Below are 23,194 nucleotides of genomic sequence, written 5' to 3' on the forward strand. Positions count from 1 at the left end.
AAAATTGCGTGAAACAGACAGGTCTCTGACCTACTATCAAATAGAGGTATTCTTGGACATTAATTCACTAATAGTTCATGCTATTGTCTAAGATAACCTACAAGATAAAAAGCTTTGTACACTTTGGGTGAGTGCTGCATAACTTGACCAATGATCAGATGATATTTTGTGTTTCATGGTACTGTATAATGCTGAAAAAGTTTGAAAATGGGAACTCTCCCTATGAACAGTATTGTGACAGGTGACAAAACTTTGCTATATTGTTATGACATTCTGACCAACACTAACAATAAAGTGTAGCGACTCGAAGATGAAGAGAACCCTGTACCTGTTAAAAATTCATTCATTAAAGAAGAGAATGGTGGCTGTACCTTTTAGTGTGAGATTAATTTTAGAGGGAGTTGTATTGGAAACTCAGAAGACAGTTACAGGAATGCCTGCCTAAAGTTGTCGAAGCTCCCAAGAAGTTGTGCTCAAACTCAAGACTGGCCTTGCTTTACATGGTTTCATCACCACAAAAATGCTCCAATGCACTGCTCCAAAGTTTACTCTGAGTACTTGCTCAGCACTGGAATAAAACTTTTAGAATACCTTCCCTTTCTTACTTCATATGACCTTACTCCATGTGACTTTACGCTGTTCCCCAGGGTGAAGTACAGACTGAAAGGGAGGCATTTTACAATCAATGATGACCTCCTAACAGTTGGGATAATGAGTGTTCCACAGATCTCCAATGAAACATGGCAGGGTTTCTTTGAAGATTGGTTTCAAAGGGTGGAGAAGTATATATTGTGTGGTGGAGTGGTGGAAATTATTTTGAAAAATTTTTTTAAATAAAGTCGTATTGTAAAACTTTCCTAGTGCCCTTTGTGTATGTGTGTGTATGTATTATAAATATATTTCAAGTGGTATGCCCATTCTGTTTGTATGAGATGATTTGCAGAGGTTGACTTTTTCCTCAACAGTGTTCTGTGTTTTTTTGAATTTGAAGGTAAATATGCTATGCATCCACTCTGTTCAGTGTAGTCATTTTAATTTGCATTCTTCTGAATTGTTGTTTCAATAATGTGCATTAACTGCTATAACCACTGCAGTTGTATATGGACCTGTATAAGTCACAAGTCACTCCCAGAAATGACAGCCCAGATATTCAGTATTATAAATGACACTTCACTCTATTCAAATAATTGATTGTGTGGAGAATATTATTACTTTTAAAGAAAACAGCCCTGTTTAGTGCATACGTAAACCAGAAGCTTTACATGTATCCTTATGAAAAATTGGAATAAGCCTTTTGTGGTAATTATGAAAGTGATAAAACTTTTTTTATATAATTGTCTAAATTTGTAAGAAAGATTTTAATGAATGGTTTCTTTCTGGAACATTAGTCATTTGCTAGTTTTATCCTTTCATCCATTTTATTTTGTGTTTTGTGGTAATTGTTTAATTATATATTTGCTATATTTTATGGTCTGGTGGTCTTGATTATCAGTTTTATGTCTTCCTCTGCATTGTCATATTAACTGCACTTGTCATAATTTTTTGTCATTAATTGTCATAATTTATAGTCTATCAATCTAGTTCAACTCTTTACTACATTTTAGCATGAATTCTCTCCTCTTTTTCAATTTGAACTTTATCAAGCTGTTTAATTTTCACCATGCAAGTGGTAACTTATTACATTCATATTATTGTTTAATTTCTCATCATTGTACTCTCTTTTACATCATATTCTTATGTTTTATTCATATTTATTTTTAAACTGAATTTCTTTCTGAGCTATGCATACAGGCCATTAGTATTTCTTCTTACTCATTTTTTCTTGTCCTGTAAAAAGAACAATGTAAATCAGCAATCTTTTTATTTTTTAATTTTTGTATTGTTATTCTGCTGTCAAATTTATCTTTTAGTTCCTGTTTTAATTTTTCTACATAGAAATTGGAAAGCTACAAGAATAGTTACTTATTTGTCTTGTTCCTTTCTGAATTAGCACAAATATTTTTTTTAAGCCTTACTTCTATTATAATGAGCCAAAATTTCCTTCCTTGTAAATTGCTGGCAAGATAGATTAAGTGCTTATGATGGGGATACTATTCTATCAGTCAGTTCTGTTGATTAGTATTTTGTTTTGTTTTATATCATTCAGCTAGGTGAACACACTTCTAAACAAAATTGTACTTAATTACCTAAGAAAATAAAAATGTCTTTCCTACAAAATATTTGTTATTATTTTCTGATTTTTTAAAAGTATAATTCACTCACGATCACTTATCAATCATTTAGATTTTCACATCCAAATAATTTTTCTGAGACATAATTTGTTTTCATTTTGAATTTTATATTTGCAGTTGAAAGGCAAATTTCCCCATAGCATTTTCCAGAATATAAATTTTTATAATGTTTCTTTTTTATTTTTGTAACATTTATCAAATATGGTGATACAATTTTCTGCTCCAATTGAACTAATTTTTCTTTAAATAAGTCAATTTTAAAATTGATTCGTATGTGCTACCCCATTTTTATATTTGCCTGGTATTACATATGAAATAACAAATGTCTTATATTGTGCTGGTTTTTCATGGAATTTAAAAGTTGATAGTTCTTTATCTTATTTCTCTTCTATTATATTCACCTCTTTCTTTAAACATGTATTTAGCATCTTCAATTTAGTAGTTGCAAAAATATATTCTAGAATATTTTTTGGATTCATTTAAAAATTTATCTGTATTAACTTATTCACTTTTAGTGGTTTTAAAGTTTTAAAGTGTTCTCTACTAAACCATGTGTTTGCTTGTGCAAAGTTTTTCAACCTATCTTAAATGAATTTAAGTATTTAGTATATTAAGTAGTCCTAGTAAACAAACTTTATACTTAAATAATAAAAATATTAGTATTGATAACAAAAGTTAGTCATTAATATTAATAGATAAAGCACTACGTACTTAGTAAATGGTAATAAATTACAAAGTATAAACATATGCTCACTTTTCTCATTTTTCTAATAAAGTGAACTCTTACATTTAGCTTCTACTGTTTTTTTTTTTTGGATCATCAGAATTTCTCTGTAACTTAAGGCCACTTCTCCAGTCTCATGATGTATAAAGTTAATAAAATACATAAAAGTCACTAAAGTTTATAACATATACGGTCCAAGATCTTCTGAAAAATGATAATTCTCATAGTATGGTGTCTAACCCTGTAATTTTCTTTATTGTTTAAATCCTTAAGATCTATATAGAATTCTTTCCTCATTTTCTCTCTGAACCTTTGGTATTTACAAATTTTGGGTTCATTTTCCCAAAATTACCTATTATTTTTCTATGTGCTACATCCAACTTTCCAATAATAAGCCTTATCGTCCCTTTTACCACTCTTCCTTTGTTACTTTTCAACATTATTAATTTTTTAATGTTTGTAAAGAGCCTTTATGGTTTCCTCACCAATCATTTTTTGCATTTTTACAATTTTTATGTTAATCTTTAATTCTGACAGTTAACTAGCATTCTTTTACTAATGTTTCCCCTTTCATAGTTACTTACAAAATTTGTAAAATATTTTATCAGTCTCTTGTAAGTATTTTATTTATTCCTCAAAGTTGATATAAATTTTTTTTTTTGTAATTTGCATACATTATGTCTCTTTGTGCAAGTTGTTTTTCAATTTATTAAAACTCCACCTTATGTGTTATCAAAACTAAATTATGATCACTATTTATATCAACGTCTATAGAGGTTTTATTGTTCATTTTTTTTTTTGGATTCTTTATCTAAACCATAAAATAGCCAATCTGACATTTTCCTCTTGCCTCACTCATACACATAATCTTTGGAAAGTCTAGTTTTTCTTTCTTTTCTTTGACTTAACCTGTACTTGCTAATTATTTTCATTTTTATTCCTCAATATGACATTCTAGACTTCTAAATTTAGAAAGTATTAACAGATAGGTGCGTAGTAGCTCTAAAGTTGTTGGAACTGCTAATAGTATGGTGGACGACATAGTGTACCGTGACAGGGTGTTGTGGGTAATAAGAAATCAGTTGCTGCTCAAGCACTACATCTTTTGATGTAAATCAAAAACATACATGTTTTTAATTTTGTCCTGCAGTTAATATAAAAAGAGCTGCATATTTACTATTATCCAAAACCCAAATCCTCAAACAAAAGAATATAAGAATAGTTTGATTTAAGAGAGTTAGAATTAATTTTGGAAAGAAATCAAAAGAAATATTCATGAAATACAACAAAATCTTGCATGCACTTATTTTATCTTGCTGTATAAATTGATATTTTTTATTTATTTGTGGTTTAATATTGTTTTTATTCGTGATCTAATTTGAGGGTAATATTTTTTCCATTCTGTTAAAATGTTTTCATTATGCTGCATTATATTAGAGGAGGACAGCTAGAAACATTTTTATTCAATTTTTTATTTTTTTTGTATTTGATTTATTGACTTTTTAAATTTCATTTTTGTTTGATATCATACCATAAGAAGTATGATAAAATTTGTTTACAAAGCTCTTCAAAAAGAAACTAAAATAAAATTTAAGTGTGAAACATAAAAACTATCTTAATAATCCTAATACACTTGTTAACATTTGATGACTACTACTGACAAAGCTCAGAATTTGTATTTCAAATGTATTATTTATTTCATATTTTATATTTATAATAAAAGTAAATAATAAGATATAATCATTACTCACATAGTTCCTTCTGGTACTGTCATGTCTAAACCTTTTAGTATTACAGTTGCACCAAATCTCTTGAATGCTTTGCGGACAGTAACAGATGCCTCTCTATGATTATTATCTATTGTTACATCTCCGTGAAGTGCTGTCTCCTGCTGCGCCATTTTGCAACAGGAGATATCTCCCTATTCCACCCTGAAATTGAAAATAAAATATTTTTAGTTTGAAATGTACAAAAAACAAAACTTTTTACTAATCATTCTTTTTTTTTCAATCATTTTATAATATCTATTTATTTCTTTACAGGTTAGAGCATTACAAATTAAATGTCGGATTTAAATTAGAATTGCTGTTATTATCTCTTTAGTGTTGATTTCAAGTATGTTTGAGTATCTCAAAATTACTATGTAATATATACTATATTATGTAATTAAAGGTAAAAATTTATAATTACAGTATCCCTTTGAGTTATTTATAAACATATCTTATGATAGTTGTTGTACGATGAAATTTATTGTATACTTTTTTCTGTATTGAATTAGTTACTGTAGTTTATGTTTTAATTTGATATACAATTTTGTTCATTAAGCATTTTTTTTTGTCATTCAGGGCAGTTTCACTTACATCATCATACTGCCCTGGATTTATGAGATATAAGTTGCAGGTAGAAATTATTCTGTTGTTAACTGGAGACTTGTAAAATGAATTAAACATTCCATTTTCTTATAAAGAGTTAAGATATGCCTTGAATAATTATCATGTCACTTCCCCCCGGAAATGATAATATCAAGCTCAGTGTGTTATCACACCTCTCAGACAGTGCATTACGATGTAGTTGCCCTGGATCTGCTATTCAAAATGCCTTGTTACTTCATGAATGACTGGTGGCTGTATTTTTTCGACTTGCCTGTAACATATGCACCAGTTTGTGCTCGCTGCGACTGCCAGCTAAGAGTGCACCACATCTTTGTGGACTGTATATGTTATGCGACATTGCATCTCAAGTTTAAGCTGGGGGCTAACATTCAAATTATGCTAGTGGATGATGAAATGCTTCTATCTTACGTTTTACGGTTTCTTAGGGCCATCTGTTTGTAGTGAATAATTTAAATTACTGTAATCTGTATCGGTTATTCATGCCAATTGATACATAACAGTTTGATATTTTAGTATTTTAATTGAGATATAAAATGTGATTTATGTTTTTTTACTATAAAAAATATGTTATGATTGGGCCAAAGCGTTTTTCACCTAGAATAAACAAAACAAAAAAATCGATGGTTATAAATTACATATGAATCTTTCAAATATGAAAAACTAACAATTTAATTTTTAACAAGATTTTTTGTTTTTTTTATTTTATGTAGATGGTGGGTATGAGAATTATCTAATTAAAATATTTAAATATAAGATTACCAGTTTATTGGTTTTATAATATAATAATTATTTTATTATGTAAAAGATAAGCTAGTACTTTAGAGAGAAAATTCTACTTTCAATAAAAAAGTAGTTATTGATACAAAAGGTTATTTTATAATCTAATTCATACAATTTCTGCATTCAAAGTAATTTTATAAACTATTATTATTTTTTCAGAATACATACAATTTTTAAGAGATTTTAAATAATTTCTTTTTACAAAATTTTGAATTTTTTTTCTTTTGTTTAAACCAAAGGTTTGACATTTTTTCGTAAACAAGTAATTTCATCCATTCCTAGTCAATACACACATGTTCATTGTTTAAGATTATAATAATCTATTTTAAACAATTTAAAACATTATAACATTTACAAAATAATATTTGATAATATATATAATTATTATTAATTAAAAGAGTTGATTATTAATAATAAATAAATAAATAATAATTAATTTAATTAATTTATTTAATTACTAATTAATTAATGTAATTAAAATTGTTATTTAATTACTTTTATTAATTACTCTTTTTTAACAATTATATTGTTAATAATAAATTGTCCATTTTATAGAGTAATAAAGCACTGTTCAATCTTTGATCCTTAGATCAATTCTTTGGTCACCTTGGTTTTAAATTCTAATTAACTAAATTGTTAATACAGACTGATACCATGACATTTAATGTAAAAGAAAAAAATATTCTTACTAAGCTTAATTAATTTTATGGTTTCAGGCCAGCACTCTAATATAAAACAGATATAGACAGTATAACAGTTTGCCACAAGAAAAATTAACCCACATAAAAGAAATTTCAAATTTTAATAATTTAAAATCTACACTGAAAATTACTACAGAAAATATTCCTCCCTGTAGGTTAGTTCTGCTGTTTTTTTTTATGGTGGTTCATAAACAAGATTAATAGCAATAATACCTTTCAAAGGCTTTCCTTTCAAAGAACTATTCAAAATTAATTACAATCGCCTTATTTAGTGAAGTTACTAGTAGGCTAACAATAATTTGAAATGAGTGTATTAATTTTAATTAAAAAATAAAATATAATTTTTATTAAAACAATTGAGTATGATGAAAATTAAAATTAAAATTCAATATATATTAAAAAAAACTACTCATAGCTGCGTATGATAAAAAGGATTAAATATTTATTGATTTTTCATCTTTATATTTTTAATTTTACTTTTTTAATTTTCTGGTCATAATTCTGTAATTGTTATTATAAGAAGAATTATACAACGGCTAAAAAATTTGGTACTTTTTTTAAATTTCCCAATTTTTGAATAATCTTAAGTTCAAAAAACAAGAGTAATCTATCTATTTGGATATATTGTATAAATATGTGCACGTTTTATGTATATGTGTCACAATTGTCTATTTTGCTTATCTTTGGAATAGATGAATATATAGAGTGGTACACGAAATAAACCAATATTTGTTTTGACAATAATTGTTTAGGTTAATAATTATTAAAACAAAGATGGTTTCGTGCATATTAAACTCGGTGGTTGCCCTCATTTAAAACAATACGTAGACTTTACAAAAAAATTTAATAGTGATGGTTCAGTATTTGAGAGTAAGCGCAAATGGCCTGCTAATATTTGTTCTCCATAGAATGTTAAAGCTGTCAGAGCAGTGTTGCTGAGGAGCCTGGCCAAATCAACAAGAAAAGCAGCAGCACAATTTGCCATTTCTAGGCGATCTGTGCAGCAAATTCTAAAAACTGATTTGCATTTGTATCCGTACAAAATAACAGTGTTGCGTAAATTAATAGTTGGCAACAAACATCATGGAAAAAACATTAGCCCAATCAGTATTTGCTGAATGAGCTACTTAAAGTCATGGGGTAATAGGCTATTCTTTTTTGAACAGGCAGTGAACAATGAATGTTATCTAAAAATGCTGCGTAATAATTTGGTTCCTTAGCTTCTTGCAAAAGGTTTTTAATTAGAAAATGAGTGCTTCATGAAGGATGAAGCCAGACCACACATAGCTAATTTTGTTTTAAACTTTTGCATGAAACTTTTAACGCAAATGTCATTTCAAACCGATTTTCTAATCATTTTGCATGCAGACAGAACTGCCCCCCCCCTCCAAGAACAGTCTTGATTTGAATCCATATGATTATTTTCTTTGGGTATTTCTAAAGGAAAAGATTTTCCTTAAACATCCTCGTACAGTGATGGAACTGCAAGAGCTGGTCATTGAGTTGTGGAACAAGATAATAGAGGATATGTGTCGTTGAGTTATTAATAACATTGGAATTTGTGTTGAAGAAGTTGCTAGGTATGATTGTGGTCATATTGAACATGTGATAAGCAGAACATAATCTCTAGGTATGTAGTAAACATGTTGTATTTTACTTTTCTGCATTGCGATTCAAATAAATATTTTTTAATAAAACCAAATGTTGGATCATTTCATGTGCACTCTGTATGTAAAATTAAAGGTTTTTATATGGTGATTCATGTAAATGGATGAAATTATCGTGAGAATTAGGCAAGCAAGAGAAAATATGCTCTACAAATCCAACTTTTGAGAAAATTTTATCAACCATGTATGTTGCTAGTAAATATTCTTAATGATATATAATGAAATTCACAATCAGATAAGACATTTTAATTGGATAACGTTTTTAATTTTTAATTATGCTTGTTCAACAATGAAACACATTCTTCAGAATTTATTTTACCATAAAAAAAAATCATAAGGAATATCTAAAAATATTATATCTTTTTCTGAATTAAATAAATTCTGTTAAGTAAACATTTATTTGTTGAGGTTTTATGTATATATATATATATATATATATATATACATATATATATATATATATATATATATATTTTTTTTTTGTCTTCAGTCATTTGACTGGTTTGATGTAGCTCTCCAAGATTCCCTATCTAGTGCTAGTCGTTTCATTTCAGTATACCCTCTACATCCTACATCCCTATCAATTTGTTTTACATATTCCAAACATGGCCTGCCTACACAATTTTTTCCTCCTACCTGTCCTTCCAATATTAAAGCGACTATTCCAGTATGCCATAGTATGTGGCCTATAAGTCTGTCTCTTCTTTTAACTATATTTTTCCAAATGCTTGTTTCTTCATCTATTTGCTGCAATACCTCTTCATTTGTCACTTTATCCACCCATCTGATTTTTAACATTCTCCTATAGCACCACATTTCAAAAGCTTCTAATCTTTTCTTCTCAGATATTCCGATTGTCCAAGTTTCACTTCCACATAAAGCGACACTCCAAACATATACTTTCAAAAATCTTTTCCTGACATTTAAATTAATTTTTGATGTAAACAAATTATATTTCTTACTGAAGGCTCGTTTCGCTTGTGCTATTCGGCATTTTATATCACTCCTGCTTCGTCCATCTTTAGTAATTCTACTTTCCATATAAAAAAATTCTTCTACCTCCATAATATTTTCTCCTCCTATTTTCACATTCAGTGGTCGATCTTTGTTATTTCTACTACATTTCATTACTTTTGTTTTGTTCTTGTTTATTTTCATGCGATAGTTCTTGCGTAGGACTTCATCTATGCCGTTCATTGTTTCTTCTAAATCCTTTTTACTCTCGGCTAGAATTACTATATCATCAGCAAATCGTAGCATCTTTATCTTTTCACCTTGTACTGTTACTCCGAATCTAAATTGTTCTTTAACATCATTAACTGCTAGTTCCATGTAAAGATTAAAAAGTAACGGAGATAGGGAACATCCTTGTCGGACTCCCTTTCTTATTACGGCTTCTTTCTTATGTTCTTCAATTGTTACTGTTGCTGTTTGGTTCCTGTACATGTTAGCAATTGTTCTTCTATCTTTGTATTTGAACCCTAATTTTTTTAAAATGCTAAACATTTTATTCGTCTACGCCTTTTCTAGGTCTATAAACGCCAAGTATGTTGGTTTGTTTTTCTTTAATCTTCCTTCTACTATTAATCTGAGGCCTAAAATTGCTTCCCTTGTCCTATACTTTTCCTGAAACCAAATTGGTCTTCTCCTAACACTTCTTCTATATATATATATATATAAATATAATTTTTTTTCTTGTTTAATTTTTTGTGTAACTGAAATCACTGTTAAGTCAGCAAGTTTTTTAAAAATATTTTTAATAGATGTATTATATATATATATAATGTATAGTATAATGTATGTGTAAATGTATATGATATATAAATTAAATGTAATAATAATTATAATTATTTGTATATTTATAATTTTTAAGAAGTAGGAAAAGGAAATAATTCAAGAGTAATTTTTAGAATAGTTTGAATTAATTTTAAGAAGGAAGAGTATTCTTGTATGTGTAATCTTCCTTTTATAAAAGTAATGTTGAATTCTTTTGAGGTCAGTTGGTGGGATTTGGCTGTTAAAGAAGAAAACCAGTTAAGTTACTTTATGAATTACAAGTATAAGGAAGGTCATGAACAGAATTTTATTACCCTTTCCAGTCACTTATTTAATATTTATTTTCTTTTTCATTGTTTACTGTTTTTAAGATGACTAATTTATAAATTTTATTTATCAATAAAATAGGAATATAAAAATAATACGGTAATAATTATTTTAATTATAGATCTCTCATAATAGTAAATTATGTTGATTTTAACTTGCTTCAAGGTTGAAATATTTTTTTTGTTTTATTTCACAGACAATCTCAGAACCAGTTTGATAACTTATTACATGAAATATTATTATACATCATTTAATAAAAAAAAGGGATAACTAAAATTAAACTGTAAAAGTTTAATATAGTCTTATATGTAATTCCCAGTTTATTTTACTTTATTTTCTGTATGTTGAGTGCACCAAAAAATTCACTTCACATCTTATAGAACAGATAATTAATATAAAATTATCAATAAATAATAAATTATATCAATAATGTAAAATTATAATTAATATAAAACAGATAATTTAACTATTTTAAATAAAGATAAATGGTAAAAAAAAAAATTATGAAATAAAAAAATTTACTTTTTAAAAAAGAAGTGGAGTGTAAAAATGACACTTCACAACTCTTTAAATTACAACTTTTTTAAAAATGACATGAATTAAATGTTACTAGTTGCTGTTAGATGTGTTTAATTTGGAACTATTTGCTTCATTTCATTTCTATATTAACTAATTTTGAGTGCCATAATATACAGCAACCAGATCTAGCCTTAGAACAGTTTGCGCTTAAAGCAAAAAGATGTTGGTACATCCCTTCTTCTCCAACCTACAAAAATTACTTTGTTTAGTTACAAGGGCTGTCCAGAAAGTACCTTAGGTTTTGAAATAAAAAACCAATCAAATAAAAAGAAGAAATTTTATTATATACATTTGAAAGGAACAATCTTAAAATATTTTTCTACATAGTCGCCATTTAAATTGAGTCACTTATCATAATGATGCATAAGCTTTTCAATTCCTTCTCTGTAGAAATCTGCCACCTTAGATTTTTGGCACCCATCTTGCACAAAACTTGTGATAACCAAGCTTCCCCAATACAATTTCATGCATTAAACTTTGTGAAATTTGGGAGAAATTAAGCGAGATTGTAATACGGTTTTCATGAATTTTATCATTGATTTTCATCATTAGTTCAACAGTCATAAAGCTAGGCCGACCACTGCAGTCCTCATCATGAAGATTGGTGCGACCATCTTTAAACTGAATGCACCACTGCCTCACTCCACCTTCACTCATAATTCCATCTTTGTACACCTCAAAAATTTGCCAATAATTTCAGGTTTTTTGCCAGTAAAAACCTAATCACTGAATGCACCTCACAACTCACGGTATTTTCTATTGAAGTGCACATTTCAATAATTCACAACGAACAAAGTAGAAAAATCACATCCACACATTACGACAGCTTAATGCGTACTGAGTGTAGAAATGGTTTGACACCAAGATGGCGGCTCTATCCCACCCATCTCCATGCTAGGCACAAATGTAAAATACTTTCTGGACCGCCCTTGTATATACAGTGATAAAAAATATAAAATACTTATTTTCATTGGGCTTACTTTTAATTTATTGTACAGTTAAATCTGGTGCACTGTGATTAACTCAGGGTGTCTGCTAAAGTTTACTTTATTTTAACATTTTATTTTACTAATTTTTTTCACTATTTGAATAAGTGGTATATAATCTATGAGAACTGAAGTACCCTATGAAAACTGCAATTTTTCCACAAAACATATTTAAATATCATTTTTAAATTTCAGAGAAGATAATTACAATTTTAAAACATCTGTTTATAGTGAAGTTTTTTTTTTTAGTTTTAAACGTAAAGAAAACTTTTAACATGCAGCTATTAAAATTTTTATCTGTATACACCTGATGTATACAGATAAAAATTTGAATTAAAACCAGTTATTTTGAAAATTTGGATTGTAGGAAATGTTTATAGCTACAAAAACTGAAATATAACTTAGAAAATCTCTACATTTTGTATAAAGAGATTTATAACTCCATAAAGTTTTTTCTATGCAAAAAACTTGATTGAATAAGTTGAAGTTTTGAAATGGTAACAATTACATTTGAAGAGGGTGAATGAACTAAAGTTGAGAAAGGAAAGTAGCCTGTGAAGATGTATATGGTGGATTCTGCTATTAAAGACCTGTAACATTAAATGGGTGAACATTTGTGTCAGTGGCACAGGTGGTCTTATCATTCTGTACAGGAGTTGATGGTTTGAAGCCAGGTCAAACGTGTAATATTTTAATGCTGATATCTCCTTAATACAATCACTGATTACCATTATGTTGCTAGATTATAATTAACATTAAATATAAATTCCATTAAATAAACTGTTTAGTACAGAATATTGAGATAAGATATATCCACCTTAATTTTTCATTAATGTACTTTAGTGGGATCCCACATCCTCAATCATAATTGAGATAATTCTGTTATTGCAAAATAAAAATCTAAAACTGAAAAAAATAAAATAATGAAAATTGCGTATTAATTTAAACGAGTGCTGCTATCTGTTGTGATTTTATACGACCATCTCCCTTGAACACTCCCTGTGGTATATCAAATTGAAATTTTGTTTTTATTTATATATGAAATAATTTTCTATTATGTTTAATCTTATGTTATCTTTATTAATTTTAATACAAATTTATATTAACTTCTGTTAATATCAGAAGTAGAATGTTTATTGTTTAATAGATGGTTTGCCAAATTAGATAAACATAATTTATTATTTTTGGAATATCTATAATGTTCAAGAAATCTAGTTTTAAAGGATCTGTTTGTTTTTCCTATATAAATACCATCAAAATACCATCATTATTTTTAATTTTATAAATTCCACACAGATTATTATTTTTTATTTATTATTATTATTATTTAAAAATATTTTATTATGTGGTTATTAGGTTTATATGCTGGATTAAATATTTTTTTATTGTAAGTTTTAGTAAGGTTTTCAATGATTTTATTTGTGTAAAAATACTTTATGTATATTTTTCAACATTTTGTCGTCTTATATTATGCATTGGTTATAAGGTAGTTATTTTGTTATTGTCTTTTGATAGTTGTTTTTTATAAATTTTATTAATTAAAGTAATATCGTATCCATTTTAATTCGGTTTGTATTTATGATGTTTATTTCATTATTTTACTTTTCTTTGTTAATATGTGTGTTCTAGATTGCTCTGTTAATCATATTTGTATATATATTAATTTTATGAGACCAAGAGTGATCTGATTTTTTATGAATTGATATACTATTAGATGAAGGTTTTTTTATATATTCTCATGTTTCAATTTGGTTGTCCTTGTTTAATTCCACATCCATATCTAAATAATTTAACATTTTAATTTAATTTAATATGAATTTAAAATTTTTATTATAAGAATTTAATTTGTTTAATATTATTAGATGTTCATTGTTTATTACCGGGTTAAATAAAATGAGAATATCATAAACATACCTTGTCCATATTAAACATTTATGTGTATGAGTGATGCTATGTACTAAATTTACTCTCAAAACCCTGAAAATATATAATTGCTGATAGTGGAAATGCTGAAATATCTTATCTCAATATTCTGTACAAGGTGGTTTATTTAATAGAATTTAAACATAATTTAACAGTATAGAGGAATAATAAGAATCTTAAAAAGGTTAATTTCAGTAAAATAATTAATATTATATCAGGTCTGGTGTGGATATAATATTTTGCATGTACACTTATTATGTTAACAAGGAATACACAGTACCTAGAAACAATGAACCAAAAAGCTGCACTTAGATTAATATAAAATTTTCGTCACAGATTAAAGTCTATTATAGTCAGTTTAAAAAGTGTTCCTATTTTTTAAAAGCACAGCATCACAGATTTCTAAATTAAAATTTTAAAATTTTCTTATGTAATTATGCTGAGTTTATAGACAAATTTTCACTAGAAAACCAATAATTGAATAAAAATTATATTAGTTATCTTAGCTGATAAATCGAGTTTTTAATTAATTTCATAAAAAAAAAACTTTGTGTTATGAATCAACTGCTGATGTAGTATTTGTCTATTATAATTTTATTTTAAAGCGCCGAAAAATGTTGTTAGAAATTTACAAGCCTTTTTTGAAGTGATAAATTGCAAACTACTACTTCTTGGTATTTTATGCCTGTAACTCTCAAAATATTGCTACAATTTCACCATTAAATTTTGTAATGATATTCAATGAATAAAAAAAATAAAATACAACTTTTTAACTAACATTATCTACAATACTCTTCTAATGAGATAAATGAATATTTGAGATTTTCTACTGCTATATAACATCTATAAGAAATTACATGAAAATACAATGAATGAAAATTCTAAGATAATAATCAATATGTATAAAATTTTTATAATTACAGTACACTAGAAAATTTAATGATAAAAGATCAAAGTAATTTTTATACAGAAAATGACCTAATTACCTTAATTTGTATGACTAATTAATGGATACCAGCCAAGTATATGATATCTGTTTCTTTCATCAATTGGTTTTCAATTTACAGAAATTCACCAGCCTATTATAGGAATTTTAAATGGAACAAGCTTCTTAATTAAATAATCAATTAAAACTCATTTTAGAGTAAATTATTATGAATGAAACTTTGATTTAATTTCATCTTGCTTTATTTCGTTTTCTTCTTCATTTAGATATGGTAGTAGAAAAAATTAGTTATCTATTTTAATTTTACTTTTTTGCTTGAATATAAGTTTCCACATTTCGTTAAACTCAATGAGTCATGTTTCAACTTTTATTGTATCTTTATTTAGTATGTACTAAATGTGACAGACATTAGTAATTTTTGATTTATCAGTTTAATTAATTATAATACTACATACAACAATGAATTAATAAGACTGATTAACAATTGTTTTTTTTTTTATTCCTGTAAATAACCTGTATGTTGTTATCTATACTTTATTTTTTATAATTATCCTCATTGTAATTGTGGAAGTATTTTTTACTAAGTTAGAAGGTTTTGCTACATTTTTATATTTACATTCCTCGCATTTTCTTTTTAATTATTTGGCAAAATGTCATTCTCTTTGCTCTTTTATAACAACATCAAAGTATATATATCTAATCTTTATCATTTAAGTATGCTTGTATAACATTGTTACTACATTTTTATATTTACATTACTCACATTTTTTTTTTTTAATTATTTGGAAAAATGTCGTTCTCTCTGCTCTTTTATAACAACATAAAACTAAATATCTTATCATTGTCATTAAAATATGTTTTTATAACATTACTGCTTTACTGAATAATTTAAAAAAATAATGTTTTTGGTCAAAAAATAAACATTTGTACATTTTATTACTTCTCAACTTTTTTTAGATCCCCGAGTCTAAACATACAAAAATCAATGTAGTAAAATCCTGTATGTATGTACAGGATTTTACTTACAGGATGTACGGAATAAATTTTTACAGATTTCAAAATGAAAGAAATTTTCACTTCATTCCATATGATTTATTTTAAGACTTCCTTTTTTTCAGTGGGCCAATTTTGATGATTTTTAACATTTTTATAGAACAAGTTCCTCTGGTGGTCCCACTGTATTTATCTCCAGATAACCGATACAAGAAATCTTTGTAAATCAAAAATTCCATTGGCTATACAAACTAAATGTGGATATTTTTTTATCTCATTATCATTGCTTACTATTGAACTGTCTTGGTGTAATGATGTAGAGAAATATTCAGTTATTCAAGTTATTATACAAAATCATTAAATATATTGTGAGAAAACTTGAGTTAAAAAAATATATTTCCACAATCCGTAGTGCTAAAGTCACACACTAATAGTTGTCCCTTTGAATTCTTTCTTTTTTTTTTTGAGTACATTGATTTAAAATTTTTTACATATCTTGCAAATGGTATTTTTTTTTGAGAAATGGCATTTTTCATACACTCCAAATTTTTTTATATCATATTCCTATTTACAAAAATTGAGCTTGTATGATAAATTAATCAATCCAGCAAAAACTAAATAAAATCCAACTTTTAAAGCTCTCTTAATTTTTCAATATTTTTTTTAATTTCATCTTTTGAGAGTGTGTGATGAATTAATCATCCAACAAAAAAATAAATAAATAAAATTTACATAATTTTTCAATGTTTTTTAAATTTCACCTTTTGAATCCAGTATAAAATTTATGATTAAAAATTGCTGTTTGTTATTTTTAATTTGTGCTGACTTCAAAGAAATAACGATTTGAATAGGTGTTTCTTTTTTTTAATTTTGGAATGGGCTTTTCAAGTAGAAAGTTTATTAGTTTATGATTTGTGTCTCAGAAGTTATGATTGTGTAAAAATAAAAGAAAAAATGAGAGGGTACAGTAATTGGAAGAGAGTTGCAAAACTATGCATGTTTATTAAATTATAAATAAACTTAACAATGGAGATAACACCACTTTATTATTTTTTTTTATTTTCAAATAAGCACCCACGTATAAAAATTTGTTTATTTGCATTTAAAAAAGATTTCTTTGAAAATTATTTTAATGTGACTATTTAAAATTTTGAAAACAATTTTTTTTCTAAATGAGGTTTTTAGCAAGGTTGATATAGGTCCTGTTTAAAGGTCCTCATGATTAAAGGATTACAATAATCCTTATTGTAATAAGGATAAAATCAAAACCTAAACCGACAACGATTGTTAACGTTTATATGCCTACAAGCGCCCATGATGATGATGAGGTAGAGTGTGTATACGAAGAGATTGATGAAGCAATTAAACACGTAAAGGGAGATGAAAATTTAATAATAGTTGGAGATTGGAATGCAAGCATTGGAAAAGGCAAGGAAGGAAATATAGTGGGTGAATATGGGCTGGGCAAAAGGAATGAAAGAGGGGACCGACTTATAGAATTTTGCACGAAGTATAATTTAGTAATTGCCAACACCCAATTTAAAAATCATAATAGAAGAATATACACTTGGAAAAAGCCAGGCGATACTGGAAGGTATCAGATAGATTATATCATGGTTAAGCAAAGATTTAGAAATCAACTCGTTGACTGCAAAACTTACCCTGGAGCAGACATTGATAGCGACCATAATTTGGTGATAATGAAATGTAGATTGGGGTTTAAAAACCTGAAGAAAAGTTGTCAGATGAATCGGTGGAATTTAGAGAAGCTTGAGGAAGAGGAGGTAAAGAAGATTTTTGAGGAGGACATCGCAAGAGGTCTGAGTAAAAAAGATATGGTAGAAAATGTAGAAGAAGAATGGGAAAATGTTAAAAAGGAAATTCTTAAATCAGCTGAAGCAAACTTAGGCGGAATAAAGAGAACTGGTAGAAAACCTTGGGTTTCAGACGATATATTGCAGCTGATGGATGAACGTAGAAAATATAAGAATGCTAATGATGAAGAAAGTAAAAGGAACTATCGGCAATTAAGAAATGCTATAAATAGGAAATGCAAACTGGCGAAAGAAGAGTGGATTAAAGAAAAGTGTTCAGAAGTGGAAAGAGAAATGAACATTGGTAAAATTGACGGAGCATACAGGAAAGTTAAGGAAAATTTTGGGGTACATAAATTAAAATCTAATAATGTGTTAAACAAAGATGGTACACCAATATATAATACGAAAGGTAAAGTCGATAGATGGGTGGAATATATTGAAGAGTTATACGGAGGAAATGAATTAGAAAATGGTGTTATAGAGGAAGAAGAGGAAGTTGAGGAGGATGAAATGGGAGAAACAATACTGAGATCTGAATTTAAGAGAGCATTAAAAGATTTAAATGGCAGAAAGGCTCCTGGAATAGACGGAATACCTGTAGAATTACTGCGCAGTGCAGGTGAGGAAGCGATTGATAGATTATACAAACTGGTGTGTAATATTTATGAAAAAGGGGAATTTCCGTCAGACTTCAAAAAAAGTGTTATAGTTATGATACCAAAGAAAGCAGGGGCAGATAAATGTGAAGAATACAGAACAATTAGTTTAACTAGTCATGCATCAAAAATCTTAACTAGAATTTTATACAGAAGAATTGAGAGGAGAGTGGAAGAAGTGTTAGGAGAAGACCAATTTGGTTTCAGGAAAAGTATAGGGACAAGGGAAGCAATTTTAGGCCTCAGATTAATAGTAGAAGGAAGATTAAAGAAAAACAAACCAACATACTTGGCGTTTATAGACCTAGAAAAGGCTTTCGATAACGTAGATTGGAATAAAATGTTCAGCATTTTAAAAAAATTAGGGTTCAAATACAGAGATAGAAGAACAATTGCTAACATGTACAGGAACCAAACAGCAACAATAACAATTGAAGAACATAAGAAAGAAGCCCTAATAAGAAAGGGAGTCCGACAAGGATGTTCCCTATCTCCGTTACTTTTTAATCTTTACATGGAACTAGCAGTTAATGATATTAAAGAACAATTTAGATTCGGAGTAACAGTACAAGGTGAAAAGATAAAGATGCTACGATTTGCTGATGATATAGTAATTCTAGCCGAGAGTAAAAAGGATTTAGAAGAAACAATGAATGGCATAGATGAAGTCCTACGCAAGAACTATCGCATGAAAATAAACAAGAACAAAACAAAAGTAATGAAATGTAGTAGAAATAACAAAGATGGACCACTGAATGTGAAAATAGGAGGAGAAAAGATTATGGAGGTAGAAGAATTTTGTTATTTGGGAAGTAAAATTACTAAAGATGGACGAAGCAGGAGCGATATAAAATGCCGAATAGCACAAGCTAAACGAGCCTTCAGTAAGAAATATAATTTGTTTACATCAAAAATGAATTTAAATGTCAGGAAAAGATTTTTGAAAGTGTATGTTTGGAGTGTCGCTTTATATGGAAGTGAAACTTGGACAATCGGAGTATCTGAGAAGAAAAGATTAGAAGCTTTTGAAATGTGGTGCTATAGGAGAATGTTAAAAATCAGATGGGTGGATAAAGTGACAAATGAAGAGGTATTGCGGCAAATAGATGAAGAAAGAAGCATTTGGAAGAATATAGTTAAAAGAAGAGACAGACTTATAGGCCACATACTAAGGCATCCTGGAATAGTCGCTTTAATATTGGAAGGACAGGTAGAAGGGAAAAATTGTGTAGGCAGGCCACGTTTGGAGTATGTAAAACAAATTGTTGGGGATGTAGGATGTAGAGGGTATACTGAAATGAAACGACTAGCACTAGATAGGGAATCTTGGAGAGCTGCATCAAACCAGTCAAATGACTGAAGACAAAAAAAAAAAAAAAAAATGATTAAAGGTTTATATATTATATGATTGAGGTCGCGGTGATATGAAAGAGGGTCGCGAAATCAGCCTACAACTTCACACAGCCGGCCTCCGTGGCACAAGCGGTAGCGTCTCGGCCTTTCATCCGGAGATCCCGAGTTCGAATCCCGGTCAGGCATAGCATTTTCACACACGCTAAAAATCATTCATCTCATCCTCTGAAGAATGCCTAACCGTGGATCCGTAGGTAAAAAAAAAAATAAAATTACACATAAACAATAATGAAATTATTTTATGAGAAAAAAAATCATTATTAATACTTTACTTATATTTATAAATAAATGCATATGTTAAGAAAATAAACTGAGACGGTTTCGTTTATTTTTCTTTTAAAAGTGTTTCCATATGTGGATCTATGTTAGAAACACACAAAAGGAAATTGTCTTCATGTGATAAAAAACGATTCCTATATTTAGTTTTTACCGTAACCGTAGACGAAAAACCATTTTAACGGAGGAAGACATGGCGAAAGAGATTAATATTTTCAATGTATCTAAATTCCCAAATTTACGTTGAAGAGCAAGCCAAAAAAATACGTAAATCTTCAGATGTGAATTGTAATTGTAACGTTTTATCGAGAGAAATTTTGATGAGCTGATCGTAAATCTCAACTAGAAACTTAGCTGCTGCAACAACGTTTTACTAAATGGAACCCATCGCGAAATCATTTTTATCTTCCGGGAAATACTCCACAACTGAATTTTTAGCTCACACCAATCCATCTTTATGCATCCAAACTGTGATGAATAATAGTTTGTCTTCTTCATCCAAATTTTTCTCAATAGAATCGGAAGCGGGTGGAAACATATCAAAATGTTTGATTTGAAGGCGAATAATCGTCGTCCTTTTAAAAATTCACATTCAAGTCGTTTAAATGAGAAAATACATCAACTAAGTAAGCCAACAACAACATATACTCATTACTCTGTAAAAACATTGAGAATGGCGTTTGTTAATCCTGGAAATGTATTATTAATTCATCTCGCAATTCCTGTAACCGGGTTAACACTTTCCCCGCGATAACAATCTGACGTCTGTATGGAAAAAAAGGAATTTTTCTTTTTGCCTACTTCATCGCATAGTTTAGCAAACAGCCTATTCTTTAATGGTCTTCATTTCATTAAATTAACCATTTTTGCAGCTTTAAAAGGAATTTATTTGAGATTTCCCGGCATATCTTTTGTGGCAAGAGCATATCCGTGAAGGAAGCAGTGCGTCCGTTCCGCCTTTGGTATAAGACGATCTTTTAATTTTTTTCAGAAATCCACTGTTCTTTCCTGTTATCGCCTTTGCACCATCACTACATACTGCAATACATTTTGTCCAATCTATGTGACAGCTTTTATTAGCACCATAAAAAAACATCAAAAATACATTGTCCGGTTGTATTTCTAGGTATTGATTTGTAAGATAAACATATTTTCTCTGATTGTTCTGTCCTTATTGCATTCATATCTCACGAAACATAAGAACTGAGAAACATCTGTTGTTTTAGCAAATTAAATTTAAAAAATATTCACTTAAAAACCCCTTGCTGAATTAACTGATCACGAACATCGGTAGCCTTGATACTGTGTCGTTAGAAAGCGGAATTTTTATTAATTTTTTTGTTTCTTCCACGCCTATTACTATAACTGACTATATCAATTGCAACAGGAAAATATGAGGTTTTTTGCTATTGTAGCGGTTTTGAACATTGTAGCGGCATTATAGCTACTCTTAATGCTACGAAATAGTTGCTTCAAGTGTACTTTTATCACTTTGCATAAGAATCTAATTGAAAAAAAACCAGTTACACTGTTTGATTGCACACTAAAAAATCAAAACTTCTATTATTATTTTCAATAAAACTACGCTTTTAAAAACTTAAATAAAGGCACCAGGTACACGCTTCAGATTCGAAACTAAACTGACGTTCTGCAATCGCTTACGCCTCTTTTTTATTCCTGGTAGCACGTGCTCAATCGTGTATTATATGCATGTTCAAATATGACGTTCTTACAGCGAATATGTAAGCAGAACAAATTACAAGGAGACGTACATATCAAATTGTTTGTATACTTCATATATGCATATTCATACCCGTCGCTATGAACGCAGCTAAATAGTTTTAACTAGGATTCATTGGGTTGGGATTCACGAAATATTCATTATATATTTTTTTTACTTTTTAGGGGGTCGTTAGCAGTCGGAATAATACATATATTATTTATTTATATAATTATTACTATTATAGTTGAAAATATGTTTCATATGTTTTGTTACAAAATCAATAAAATGTTTAGTACATAATTTTTATTTTCTTCTTCATATCAAAAAGGACTTTTTAATTAACAAGTATATAACTTTTCTAGTTTTTATCTATTTTTGTTATGTTAAAGTTTGAAACAGAGTCTATTTAAAAAAATAAATATTAAAACAATGCAACTTTTTCCCTTACCAAGCCAGTAGTAATGAATATGAATCATAATGAATTCTTTTTCTTTATAGAAAGACCATGGTTATGCAAGACGATTTTTATCTTTTATGACACACAAATTGATAAAAATAAAAAATTAGTATTTCCTTCAATTTTTTAACCAAGGTCTTAGCCTACTGACCTTCCTCAATGTGCTAATTAAAAATTTGAAATTACGAATAATTTATGTATTCTTTGTTGTAAATTTTTATGAAGTATACTTCCCTCTCAATTTAAATATTTAAATAAGAGTATTTAACTATGTGAAAAAATAACCTGAAAAATTAAAAATTATTTACGTATTGTTAACCGAACATATATAACGATAATTATAATTTTGAAAGTATTCCGAATTTGGTAATGCCGGTGTTTTTTAATGTTCTAAATAAGATATATTAACTCTTTTTTTCAATATATCAATTTCTGCCTAATTAATTTTACGTTTTTATTAACGGACTAGGAGGTCAGGGCACGCTTCGCTACCCCTTCGCTCCCCCTTCTCGTCTAGCTGGGACCTCCACTATGGTCATTATCCTCATGTTTGTGAAAATAACGAATAACAATCAAAGTCTATCAAATTTATAAAAACTAACAGTGTATTAAAATTTCTTCAGAACAACACTTAGGTCATCACAGGAATAGAAACATTCTGAAGTATGCGGGTTTCAGAATAATTGGACTGATACGTAATCTAATATTAATTCATAATATTGAACGCTTACGTAGAATCAGTTGTACACCTGTAAATTTTCCAGTACGAGAACGTTTGATTTTGTATTATAGCAGACCGCAAGAATATGATCCACAGCCATAGGCG

The 23,194-nt window shown here is 28.3% G+C and overlaps 1 protein-coding gene across 1 annotated transcript in view; it reads right to left on the minus strand.

Annotated features, from left to right (window-relative positions):
• Positions 1-23,194, minus strand: part of LOC142328643 (ABC transporter G family member 23-like) — a 135,779-nt gene that overhangs the window by 42,041 nt on the left and 70,544 nt on the right. The window contains exon 2 of the mRNA XM_075372516.1: positions 4,707-4,886. Within this exon, the coding sequence (XP_075228631.1) occupies positions 4,707-4,855 (149 nt within the window). The 5' untranslated portion in view covers positions 4,856-4,886. The remainder of the gene's footprint in view (positions 1-4,706; positions 4,887-23,194) is intronic.

Source organism: Lycorma delicatula, chromosome 8, assembly GCF_047948215.1.
Source record: "Lycorma delicatula isolate Av1 chromosome 8, ASM4794821v1, whole genome shotgun sequence".
NCBI lineage: Eukaryota > Metazoa > Arthropoda > Insecta > Hemiptera > Fulgoridae > Lycorma > Lycorma delicatula.